The 13380-nt window shown below is 38.5% G+C and overlaps 2 protein-coding genes across 2 annotated transcripts in view; one reads left to right on the forward strand and one right to left on the reverse strand.

Annotated features, from left to right (window-relative positions):
- Nucleotides 1-3280, reverse strand: part of LOC117292761 (spermatogenesis-associated protein 20-like) — a 40072-nt gene extending 36792 nt beyond the window's left edge. Inside the window, exons 1-3 of the mRNA XM_033774910.1 lie at nt 3204-3280; nt 1196-1386; nt 458-568 (exon numbers count right to left, since the gene is read on the reverse strand). Coding sequence (XP_033630801.1) covers nt 458-568; nt 1196-1287 — 203 coding nt within the window. The 5' untranslated portion in view covers nt 1288-1386; nt 3204-3280. The remainder of the gene's footprint in view (nt 1-457; nt 569-1195; nt 1387-3203) is intronic.
- A 23-nt stretch (nt 3281-3303) lies between these two features.
- Nucleotides 3304-11442, forward strand: LOC117292762 (NAD-dependent protein deacetylase sirtuin-7-like). The gene is made up of 9 exons (XM_033774911.1): nt 3304-3438; nt 4188-4325; nt 4697-4801; nt 5467-5537; nt 6567-6639; nt 7433-7531; nt 8701-8937; nt 10124-10311; nt 10566-11442. The coding sequence occupies exons 1-9, from the start codon at nt 3325-3327 to the stop codon at nt 11098-11100; spliced, it is 1560 nt and encodes a 519-aa protein (XP_033630802.1). The 5' UTR covers nt 3304-3324; the 3' UTR covers nt 11101-11442.
- The last annotated feature ends 1938 nt before the right edge of the window (nt 11443-13380 follow it).

Raw genomic sequence — 13380 nt, forward strand, 5'->3', positions numbered from 1 at the left:
CAACTTGTGTACCAAGAAGCGGACATGTTCCCAAGTGGGATTCTATGATCAACTGACGTGACCCGATGAACAGACAATAACAAAGCTGAAGGATAATCTTATTTCAGCTAACTGCATTTAAGTACTGTCTATGTCCCAGCCCCCATCCAAAAATTTTGAGAGAATTTTCTCAAAACCCACGAAGACAATTATGTGCACCAGTGTTGTAGCTAAATAACAACTTTTGCCCAGCACTCTGAGCAAAAATCACTGCGCTGCCCAGCACAGATTTCCCCCAGATTGCACATCAGCAATGATGTCCCCATACTTAAACATGAATACTTTTGTTGAACCTCTCGCCCTTGATGGACTAAACTGGATGAGCTAACCCTTTAAATGGATCACTTATCTGTACGCTATTGGTTAATAAATGAAATGGATTTCGGAAATAATGATATTGCATGTGACTGTTACTGACCAATCAACTGGGTTGCTGGCATGCTGCAAAAGATATGGTGACTTCTCATTGGCTAATCGATTCTTGTGGGATACATCTGAGCTGCCGGTAGCCATGGTTCTTATAATAAGTCTGGTGGGCAGAAAAGAAACATTTCAAATTGTTGGAAAGGAAAACAAACCAGTCATCTAGTTCATCATGGAAATATAAAACAAATTATGTTCACTTTTCTTGTGAAGGTGAATTTCAAAATAGACACCAATTGTGAATGGTAATTCTCAGAAGAAGAACAAAACTCACTGGAAAATGTTAGCGAGTACATAGTAGAATGATCTTGTCACAACCAACCCATTGAGGTTGTGGTTGCATCAGAGGAAGAATAAACCACTGCAGAAATAAATTTGCAATTAAGCCAATCGAGATTATACTTACAATTTATTTACAAAACATTTATTCTGCTGTCCGAGTTCTTTTCAGTGTTCTTTTTACACAGTATTGAGCGATTTTCATGATTTGACTAAGAAAATTTAATAGAGAAGGATTTGAACATGCAACCTCTGGATTATTATGCCGGTGCTTTACTAACTGAGCCATCTCGCCCGGCTGTTGGGTGGGGGGGGGGGTCTCCCTTATTTGTCAATATCTATGTTTGGGGTTCCAGTCAGAAGCCATTCAACCTAAAACTGCCCTAAACCAGGGATCACACCTAATTTTACAACTGATTTTGCAAATTAAACACAATCTCAAACAGACACTCACCTACAATTTGGAAGAAAATTAGTAGATGATGAAGACAAAGGAATTCTTGAACTGATTTCTTGTCTCAAGAATCGGACAAATGACCAAGACATCACAAATAGAAGACATGGATTATATGAACAGAGTCAATCTGCTCCTTGCTCAGTTGAAGGTGGGTGGTGAGATAATCAAACTGCTCAGCAACGGGATTCCTGGATAACATATAGAAAGAAAAATGTAAACAAGAGTTGTCGACAAAGAAAGAAATCATATAATAAGTAATTTAAACACTTCACAGATTTATACTACTTTGGTTAAAAAACTGATAGCCTATTAAAAATGAAAGGATCTACTTTGGTTAAAAAAATGATAGCCTATTAAAAATGAAAGGAAAATATAAACTATTTTATAACTCTTGACTCAAAAAAGCATTGAACTAAGCTTGGGCGATATCACGATATTATCGAATATCGCGATATTAATTTGGAAACGATTTCGATATCGGATGGATTTGGTTTTAATCGAAATATCGATATATCGCGATATATCGCGATATTGATTAAATATCGCAATATCGCGATGTATTTGCTAGCTGAGACATCTTGCACCCCATAGGTTTGGAGTAAAACCAGAAGAATAGGTCATTAGAACACCTCTCTTATGCTATGACTGTCTCTTTCACTTGGAGTTTGAAGACTGATGATGTCAAATTTAATTAATCACGATTATATCGAATATCGCGATATATTGTCGGCGATATATCGTGAATAAAATAAATCGATATCGCCCAAGCTTCCATTGAACAGCAAAATTATGTCGCCATTCAACTTGATTATCTGGATTAAGGGCCTTGTCAAACAAGGCTATTTCCAGCCAGTTCCATACAATATAATTATTATTAAAATCTCAAACTAAAGAAGAAAACAAAATAAAACAATCGTTATGATATTTTCTGAGGGATTAGTAAGACACTGGTACATTTGTCTCTTGTGTAACCTTTTGCATACAGTGAAATTGCCATCATCATAGAGGGTTACGATTATCGTAACTAGCTACCGTTGTTGCCTTTAAAGGGAAGGTACCGTTTGGGAATTGTCAAAGACCAGTCTTCTCACTTGGTATAAGCATAAAATAACAAGCCTGTGAAAATTTGGGCTCAATTGGTCATCGATGTTGCGAGAAAATTATGACAGAAAAATCACTCTTGTTGGCCGAATTTGTGTGCTTCCTAGCTAGAAGTCTTTTTTTATTTTAGTGAGAAATTACCTCTTTCTCAAAAACTACGTTACTTCAGAGGGAGTTGTTTCCCACAATGTTTTATTGTTTAATCAACAGCTCTCCAATGCTTGTTACCAAGTCAGTTTTTAAGTTAGTATTTGTTTTGAGTAACTACCAAGCGTGTACCTTCCCTTTAAATATGTCTTGTTTGATGATAATAAAATAAGGCTCTTCATCACTTTCTCTGACTGTCACACAGGAAACACTCACAGTCACATGTATACAAATACAAACAAAAGGAGTCTGTGATATAGTAAATAGAATAGGGCTAATCCACGTGCAATTATTATATTTTTGTAAATATATATCTGAACTTCTTTTAATTTATCATAAAATTTAAGGTATTGCTCTACTCTACCCCTACCAAATAATACTCATGACTGACCTCTGATCCACAGCACAGGACTACAAAACAACAAGAGACTAGAATAGAAACATACATGTACGTACAATACAAGGCCCATGTTCTCTAGCCACACCCCCTTCCCCTACCCCTTTTTTAACCTAACCACACACGTATTCCAGCTGCTGCGTACGTATGGTGGTGGGGTAGTGGTGGATAGTGATTTAAAAAAAAAAAAAAAATCAAGTTTACGACTCGAGCTAAAGTTGTTTAATTACTCGAATTATATCCTGTTATTAACTTTTATGGCTCATTTATGACTACTGAAAAGTACAAATTCTTTAGCCAGTGTAATATTACAGTCTATAAAGTCAAGAAATGAGAAATAAAACGATAAATTGCACTTACTTTTGATTTTTGCACCTCACAATAAACAGCATAGAATTGTCAGGCACCCAGACTGATCTCTCGCACGTCGAATACGGGTTAAAATGAGCTACAATGGGAGCCAGACTATTTAAACATAAACATGGCGACGAACCCACAAGACCCGAGTGTTAAGAGACCGCGGAGAGATTGTGCGAAAAAGAGCGATATTGCCGGAATATTACGAAAAAAGGAAAAGAAAGAGAAGGAGAAAGAAGTAAGGAATATATTGTGGTATATCATTCAAATATTGAGTTGAGCTTTTTAAGTGTAATTCAACAAAACATGTGGCATAAGAAACCGCTCTCTGCATTGCCAACCGTACATTACATGAACACTGGAAAGGGGCGTGGTCAAGAATGTAGTTGGGGGAAGGTTTACCAAAACCACAATTTTGTCAAAGGAGAACAGCGTTTCCCCTGGTGTGAATTAAGTTGTTGGTGTTAACATTGGTGACTGATGGTTGAGCTCAAAGAAGGACGTACTTCTCATTTTTGACTAATAGTATTAGATTTAGAAAAAGGGAAACAAATAAAAACAAAAACAAAATAACAAAAAGATACTGCCTGGGCACTTTCAGTGGAACAGGGCCATTCGCTATCGAGCGTATGACGAGTCTGTCGGTCAACCCAGCTGCCCAATACCGTTTCTTTATAATCCAACGATCATGAGGATGTTTGTTTTTGAAGTCAAGTAAAATCCAAGATACTGACCCACTGCGCGACACGAATGACCGATGATGGCGCAGATCAGCTGAACGTGCCCCAAACTAGGCGTACATGTACATGTACTGTTAGCATACTAGTTTCAAATTTCTTTTTGTATACTATGTTTTAATATGTTCTTTTAAAACTTTAAAACATTTAAACAATGACAAGACGGTCAGCTTCTCTTAACAAGAAACAGTGCCAACCAGAATAACATTCACAAATTTAATCTTTTCATTATGTATAATTTTCTCCTTAGATTAAATGCATCCTGTCTAAACCAGCCAAGCTGAGGAGTAAAGATGAGAAGAAGATGTTGCGAGAATGTAAAGATGTTGCTAAGGAGATGGAACGTAGAGAAAGACTTAGGACCATGGTCAAGATGAAGACAGAAGAGGTTATTTTTAGGATGAAATTGAGTCTATACATGTAACTCCAAGACCATTGTGTATTTGCTTAATACACACAACCAATGTTCGAATTTGTGAATAAACAAAGAAGGCGCTGTGTTATTTATGTCGGTGGGGAAAATAACACAAGTCACAGCGTCCCCTATCATGGTTTTCAATTCATAATTCATTGAACATTGGTTGTGTTCATGAGAAAACGACATGGTTTTGGAACCAAGACTAGATCCAAGGTTTAAAAACTTATTTGTAACTAAAAAAGAGTTCATGTTATTATAAACTCGGATGCTAATCACCTTCAAAGAGTTTTTATCTAATGAATTTTGTAATGTATTACAAAAAATATTTTTTCCTGTTCTAGATTGAAGACAGCAATGATGTTCTGGATGCTAAGATAGATGAATTAGTCTCAGCTCTGAGGCAGGCTAAGCATGTAGTGATCTACACTGGGGCTGGAATAAGCACTGTAAGAATTTAAATTATAACATTCATTTTAAAAGCATTTACCCAAGTTTATTACCAGAACGTTGTATTTCAAGCATTGATGCACAACCTTTGTGTATACTTTAATTCTTTATTGTAGAAAAATGAAATTGTTAAAAAATTGATAATTTCCAAGACCTTGTCTTCTGCATTGAATGAATTTGAGCAATATGAATATAAGCCATCATTTTAAATGATTTGGGGGCGTTCATTCCCAAAGAGTTTGAATAATAAGAAAGAAATATGTATATCAGTAGCTTTTCAAACCATATATTTGACGTGCCTCTCGCTACTTTCGTAAATCCACAAAACCAGCCATCTGAACCCTTTCGACAGGGTGGAAGCCTCCGCTGCACCTACAAATCACAGCTTATAGACGACCTCAACGCCATCGGCCTACAACACGATCAAGCTGTTCAAGCTGCCCAGGATCGGCCTGGATGGCAGAGACGAATTTCTATCATTGGACAAACCTGTGGTCAGAACGTCTCGAGTCGAGTTTTGTCCGAGTAGCGTCAACTATGTATAAGATTGTAGTCAGAATATCCAAATTATCTGAAGAAAACACACCTCTGATGCCAATGGTTGTGCAGTTTTGATTCCCTTTGAAACAAAAAGTGATTGATTTGTTTTGTTCTTACTTTATAGGCTGCTTCAATACCCGACTATAGAGGGCCAAATGGGGTGTGGACATTGCTTCAGAAGGGACAAGTTCTTAGGTAAAGTGCTTGGTGTCAACACTACCACATATAGGATTTGAGGCATTGCATGGTGAGGTATCAATGTATATTTGGTTTGCGGTAACACCATGTGTGTATCTACTTGCCAGGTAGAGTTGTTCTTAGGGAACTGTCTTGCTTTATTCTACTGCCGCGGAGTCGAAACATTGAGACCAGTTCAGAACTGACTCCGCGGCAGTACAGTTAATTACGATCCTATAAGCTAAAGTAGCAGTCCAGTCTATTTTCTATACCATCCGCCCTGGTAATAGTTAAAAAAAAGCAGGACAGTTCTTTTCAGAACTGAGAAGTCTCCCGACCCTCCGATTATCTACTCCACGGCAGTAGAATAAAGCAAGACAGTTCCCTAAGAACAAATTATACCTGGCAAGTAGATACACACATGGTGTTACCGCAAACCAAATATACATTGAACACTACCACAGTTACCAAATATTTTAATTAAGATTTGAAACTGCATTGTGGGACTTTGATTTGGTAAGGTTTGTGGAAGCGCCGTGTGTAAATATCTTTGGAGTAGTGTTGGTTTAGAGCGAACGGATTATGGATAAGTCAACATTTGGAAAGTATGCCCTGGTTGTCATATTACATTTAAAAGGGAAGGTACACGTTTGGTAATTACTCAAAACAAATATTAACTTAAAAACTGACCTGGTAACGAGCATTGGAGAGCTGTTGATAATATAAAACATTGTGGGAAACGACTCCCTCTGAAGTAACACAGGTTTTTGAACAAGAGGCAATTTCTCACTAAAATATTAAAAGACTTCTAGCTAGAAGTCTTTTATTCCTATCTGAAATTACACAAATTCGTCGACCAAGGGTGTTTTTTCTTTCATAATTTTCTCGCAACTTCAATGACCAATTGAGCCCAAATTTGCACAGCCTTCTTGTTTTATGCTTACGATGGGATACACCAAGTGAGAACACTGGTCTTTGACGATTACCAAACGTGTACAGTGCCTTTAACCTATTTCTTTGAATGTTTTGTTGATTTGTTGATGATAGGACCACTTCATTGGTAGACGCAGAGCCTACCTTAACTCATATGGCAATCAGAGAGCTTCATCAACAAGGCGTGGTAAGTCTCCAAATCTACAAAACTACATCACATAGGATTCAAACTGCCTCTAGCCACCGGGCTAGCTGGGTGGCCTAGTGGTAAGACATCTGTTCTAGCAATGCAAAGGTCGTGGGTTCAAATCCCACCTGACTGATTTGCATGTGGCTTTTTTTACAGAACTCGGGAAAGGTACTGAGTTTACAGTGCGTATTACACATTGTTGAAACAAACAACAAAATACAAACTACATCACTGGGTCTTTGTTTTTATCTTTTAAAATTTGTGAATTATAACAATCACTCTTTGACATTATGTATTCATAATGGGTATTTCATATACTGAAAGCTTTGAAACATTGAACTTTTTGAAAAAGAACATTTTAGATTTTATGTGTTTTATGAGAATTGCCTAACATCACAAGGTTGGATGGTTACTTAAAGCTGAGGGCTACATTTTAGCTATCGACCCAAACCAACTGTCACCAGACACCTAGTCCTGGGGCTGAAACAGGGCTACCATCAACACAGTCTACAAGGATGTAGGCATGGGTATCATCCACTAGGAGCCTGGCCGGAAGAACATAATGCGCTACTTTCCAAAGTTTTTACAAGGGCACTTTAAGTGTCATAACCCACATCTGCTGAGACAAAGTGCATTGAAGTGAATAAATGGCACTGGCTGTGGCTAGCTTATTATGCTTATAATATTCAACATTCCTAGTGCAGCCACATCTATAGCCAAAGTCACTCGGCTTGTTTGTATGTTTTTGGGGGGATACCATCTTATTTTGAATTGGAATGTTTTCTTTTAGATCCAGCATGTTGTTTCACAAAACTGCGATGGGTTACATCTGAGAAGTGGCCTGCCACAGAGGGCGCTGTCTGAGGTCCATGGTAACATGTTTGTTGAGGTCAGTCACTCAAAGTATCTTGATCAATATTATAAAAGAGAGGTACAGTGATTGAAAGACACCTAAATTAAGACTTACCAGTGATTAAGAAACTAAGTCAAAGACCTGTAATAGCAGGGCCTAATAACCATCATAAAATGTGGCCCAACAAAATAAGGCCTGTTGTGTTTTCAGCAATTTTTCTCCAACTATCATGACAGTAGATAGTAAGTTTTTTCTAGCAAAAATAAAGAGCAAGCTTAAGAAGTTTTTTGTTTCGTCAGGTGGCTTTGTCGACTTTTTTCCTCGGTGGGTAATTGGGTAAGAGGATTTCATGTTTTGTAATTCCTGCAGTTGTGTGCTTACAGCTGAAAGAGAAACACTGCCTTGCTGTAGTTAAGAAATAGGCAGATGGATATTATAAAACAAATTTTGCACTTTAGATGCGATGATGCTGTTGCTATTTGTTAAATGCTAATGTTATGTGAATATGGTCTGTCAAGAGGTTTAGAGGACCAGACTCGAGTTCTTTGTGTTTGTGATCTGCAGAGTGTGGGGATTGGTGGTGCAGTTAAAAGAAACCAGAACACTTATCATGGAACAGTATACACATATTGACTGGCATAATTCGGTAACTAGTGTATTTCTATTCCCCCAAGGGACTTTGAGTGACAAGAAGAGGGACCTATTTCCCGAGGCCGAAGACCCCCTCTTCTGGTCACTCATAGGCTCTAGGGGAAATAGACATACACTAGTTACCGAATTGTGCCAGTCAATATGTGTTTTATAACACAGCTCAGTCTTAAATGTCAAATAAGAACAGAAATCTGGAAAAGAAAGGAAGTTTTGTAGTTGCTGTTCATGGTTCAAGTCAAAAGAGGGCGCTGTAACCGGGCACTATTTTCAAAGACTAGTGCCCGCTCGGGTACTAGTTCCCTCAAAGCACACGCGCGCGATCACTAGACTATATTAGTTCATCCCACGTGACCGTGTTTCAGCCAACCAGAATACAGAACAAGCAAGAGGTGTGTTATAATAGGGGTTAACCCTGGTGTTTCTGGTTCACATAGAAAACACCCTTGTTCACAGGTTTCCCTAAGGCTTGCAAGCTTCAGTGATTAACCTTTATGAGGCAAGTTGGTTTCTTTACCAGAAATAGATAATAACAATTATAATACTAATTTCTTCAGGTTTGCACAGAATGTGACCCAGAGATCCAATACATCCGTCTTTTTGATGTGACGGAGCGAACTTCTTTAAGAAGACACTGGACAGGTCGATCATGTCATTCCTGCGGAGGACCTCTCAGGGATTCTATCGTTCATTTTGGAGAGAAAGGAGCCGTTGAGCAACCATTGAATTGGCCGGGTGCCGTCTCTGCGGCGAGAGACGCTGACATGATTCTGTGTCTTGGTTCAACACTTAAGGTACTGCTCTAAATCAATTAAACATTTTGAGCAGGTGTCAAATTAATCAAAGAAACCATCCATATGTACCTTATATTTTATCGAGTTTTTTTTTAAAGCAATTTTATTATGAGATATGGCCTAACATTAGGCCGGACCGCCACTACAAGGTGAGGACAGTAGGACTACACTGATTTGGGCTATAATCAACCCAAATTAACTGCCACAAGAGGCACATAATAATCATAATAATAATATAATATTTTGAGTTTATATAGCGCTTTTTCACTCCCGAACCGGTGTCTCAAAGCCCTTCACATTATTACCCCTGGTCACTGGGCCTTAATTCACTCCTTAAACCCATCTCAGCTCGCTGGTGGGGAATATGCAGCCTGTGCAACATTAATATGCGCTACTCGGGTAAATCAATCACAAGAACCATCTCTGCCCTCACAGGTACCCATTTACCCCTGGGTGGAGAGAAGCAATAATAGTTAAGTGTCTTGCTCAGGGACACAAGTGTCACGACCGGGATTCAAACCCACACACTGCTGAACAGAATCAGCAGAGCTTGAATTCGGTGCTCTTAACCGCTCAGCCACGACCACATTGCCACGTACTCCAGTGGCTGAAACAGGGTAACCCCCCTTCACAGTCTAAAGGCATGGGTATCATCCTCTATAGGAGCCTGTTTGGTAAAGCAGAATGTACTACCTGTGGCATGTTGGGTCTAGCGGTCTTGCTCACCAGACCCAATCTCTGGTGTTGTCAGCAGCAAAGTGTGGGTTCAAATCCCGGTCATGACACGTGTGACCTTTAGCATGGCATTTAACCATAACTGCTTTGTAACAAATTGTGGCAGTAGTGCATTCTGTTCTACCAGCCAGGCTCCTAGAGGATGATACCCATGTCTATATCGTTACCGACTGTCAAGGGGGTGACCTGTTCCAGCCCAAGGAGTAGGTGCAAATGTGTCTCTAGCTCTGGTGACAGTTGATTTGGGTCTACAGCCATAATCAGTTAAGTGTAGCACTCACCTTGAAGTGGCCTCATGAGTTAGGCGTATCTCATAAAAAAAATAAAATTTAAAAATACTTTTTATTTTTTTGGTGACAAACTTTTCATTGACCAAAAGATTTGAAATATTTCTAAAACAGTAACAAGTTTTGTTCCTTAATCGGATCATCCCCGTCCGATTGAATCACAGGTTTTGAAAAGATATGCATGTCTCTGGGGCACAGGAAAACCTAGGAACAAACAGCCCAGGTTATTCATCGTCAACTTACAGTGGACACCAAAGGATAAAATGGCCGTTCTTAAAATCCATGGTAGATGTGATGACGTTATGCAACAAGTTATGTCCAGACTTGACTTAAAGATACCACAGTATGACAGGTAAGTAGGTAAGGGTAGCAGTGATCGTCTTCTGAAGAATGCTTGACTCTGCTGTGTGTTTGAGCTGAGGGTTGGCTAGGGTTCAGTGTTGAATAGATACGACTACAAATTTGAAATTATTGTATGCCTTAGCATGCATTGCAGTTGGATATTTTGAGTCGATTTCTTTGTAGGGAAAGAAAAATCATTGGTTCATTTGAGCTTTTCCGTTTCAATGCCTTTAAACGTTTCAACTGAATTTTGAATTGTTACAGATCTCAAGATCCCATCATCCCCATGGCAACACCGCTGAAGAAACCAGAACTTCACTCTTTCTCTACAAAACTTTTGGAAGCAGTTCCTATTGCCGGATCAGTCAAGAATAAACCAGTTTCAACCAGTTCTGATCATCCTGTTAAAAGAGATACAAGTGGTTTGCAGCAGCAGCAACCAAGTTCAATGAAAACAGAACTAAACCAGGTGGAACCAGTACCAGCCAGTTCAGACCAGAATTTCAACACCACACAATCAAATACAAATTCTCCAAAAATAGAATCAGACCAGATGAAACCAGTTCCAGCAGAATGTGGGGCGACTGAAAAAGCAGATAATGGTTCTCAAGTTAGTCATGAAGTATCTTCAAAGTATGAGGGTGACCTCGGACTAGAAACTGAGATGGCTTACTCGACACAGAACAAGGACCCAAATCAAAATCCGATGTTAATAAAACCAGGGTGGTTTGGAAAAGGTTATCACAAGAAAATATCCAGAGGTAGAAAACGAAGGAAGATCTCCCAGGACTCTATTTGACCAACTCCAAATCACGGCCCAAGTTTCCTCAGCAATATATAAACCAAAAGATAAGTTTGATTTGAAGTACATGTCAAAGAGTAATTTACCCTGGAGTTAAAATTTACATTTGTTTTATGTCTTCAAAACTATATTTTTAAACTATTATTTACTATCATCATGATGTTGTTATGGAATCGATTTTTAAACTACTGTATTTTATCATTGGATCGGACTATTAAAGATGTTTTAAATTTGTATTTTTTTAATTGCACGAATATGTTTGGTAGTGTCCCGTATGTGTCTAGCTTTGAAGGAACACGTTGCCTTCGATCGGATGAGTTGGTCTATACAAAGCGTTTGGTACCGTTTGTTATAAAATGCATTTAGAAAGAGGTTTTAAAAGTAGATTACAATGATCCACACAAATATGCCTCGAAATTGCGTGGTTTTCCTTTTACCTCGTCGACTAACATGGTCGACCATTTAATAAATGGCCGACTGTGTTAGTTCGCAAAGTAAAACGAAAACCACACAATTTCGAGGCACATTTGTGTAGATCATTGTATTCTACTTTTACATCTTTCCAACCATATGCATTTTAAAACAAGTTACAAATGCTTTTCAAAGACCAACTCGACCAATCCAAGGCAGTGTTCCTTTAAACTCGGGTGTCCAACTCTATCAAATGTGACAAATATAAATGCTGAATAACCTAAAAACAAGCCGAAAGACCATTAGCCTAAGCCCTGTTTGCATTGGACTTAATTTGGGTAAACTAACTTAGCCAATGAGTAACTTGCCCATTTTAAGTCCAATGCGAACAGCCCAGGATATTTTCCTCCCAGGTAACTTACCCGACCTGAATGGGTAGTTTAACCGAGCCAAAGGTGCCCAGGAAGATTGACCAGGTCAGTTTAACCGAGCCAGAAAGTCCAATGAGGACGCGACGACTCGGTTAAACCCCCCATCTGTCCGTGACCCAGCAAGCTGACATGTTTTGTCATGGAAGAATAACATTTTCGTGATTATCGAACTATGTCAATGTTACGCAGGGGGCCAGCTCGGTTAGTTTACCCACGGTCTCGGTTAGCTTACCCAAGTCAAATAAATCCAAGTGCAGACGGTGGGAAAGTTAACCCGTTGGAATGTTACCCAGCGTCATGGTTAAGTTGCCCAAAATATTAATCCAGTGCAAATACGGCTATAGGGACACTTTCGGCAATAACAAATCTTTAAAAATTTGGACTCAATTGTTCAAGTTGCTAGAGAATGAGAGAAATACAATCTTGTTGCACACATTTGTGGGCTTCCAGATGCCTTAACAAATATTCAAAAACTTCAGGCCTGAAGCCTTTTATTATTTTAATAAGAAATTTTAACTTTCCCAAAAACTACGTTACTTCAGAGGGAGCCGTTTCTCACAAAAGTTTATACTATCAACAGCTCTCCATTGCTCGTTACTGAATGAGTTTTAATGCAATCAATTATTTTGAGTAACTACCAGTAGTGTCCAGTGCCTTCGAGGGTTTTAAACTGTCTGTTTTTGTAAGGTGGAGTAACAAATTCACCTTCGTCTCAGCCGATTTTAGGTTTTTGTTTTCTTCCTTCTGTAAAACTACTAAAATATAAAATCTAAAAATACCCAGCACAAATGTGTATGCTAAAATTAAAAGTTTCCTGTATTTAAAGCATTAACAAAGTTGCATGTCCGAGTAAAGCTTGGTTCACACTTCCTGTTAATCTGAAGTGTACTTTGACGTCTTTGGCAGCGAATGTTTCGCAGGAGTTCAGCACAAGTCAACTGATGCAAATTGATGTCAAAAATCTTACTGCCAAAAATCTTACTGCATGTGCATTTAGTATGAAATGGGCTTATATAAACTATGCATGAAAACTCTGAACAGTAGATTTGTCCTCTATGGTACAAACACTTAATAAACAATCGCAAAATGACAAATATTTGTTTTAGAAGATTTATTTCCTACATTTTCTGAAGACAACCAGGCATCTCTTCGATTGTTTGACAAGAATAATCAAATTAAAGAGTAAACAATGCCAATTAAACAAGATAAAATCAAATTTAATTCAGTTTGTTGTGAAAACAACAACAGATGTACATCAAAAGTGCTTACGGTCAAAATTAAACTTACAGAACTGTTTTAAAGTTACCCCTGTTTAAAGCAATTGTGACCAATTGTATTACTGCATTATTTCCTAGTTGTTGTCTGAACTGTTGCTACCCAGGTTGTATCGTAAACTTGGGTGTGATCCCTGGCTACACGACAGGTCATGGTTGAA

Source organism: Asterias rubens, chromosome 7, assembly GCF_902459465.1.
Source record: "Asterias rubens chromosome 7, eAstRub1.3, whole genome shotgun sequence".
Classification (NCBI taxonomy): domain Eukaryota; kingdom Metazoa; phylum Echinodermata; class Asteroidea; order Forcipulatida; family Asteriidae; genus Asterias; species Asterias rubens.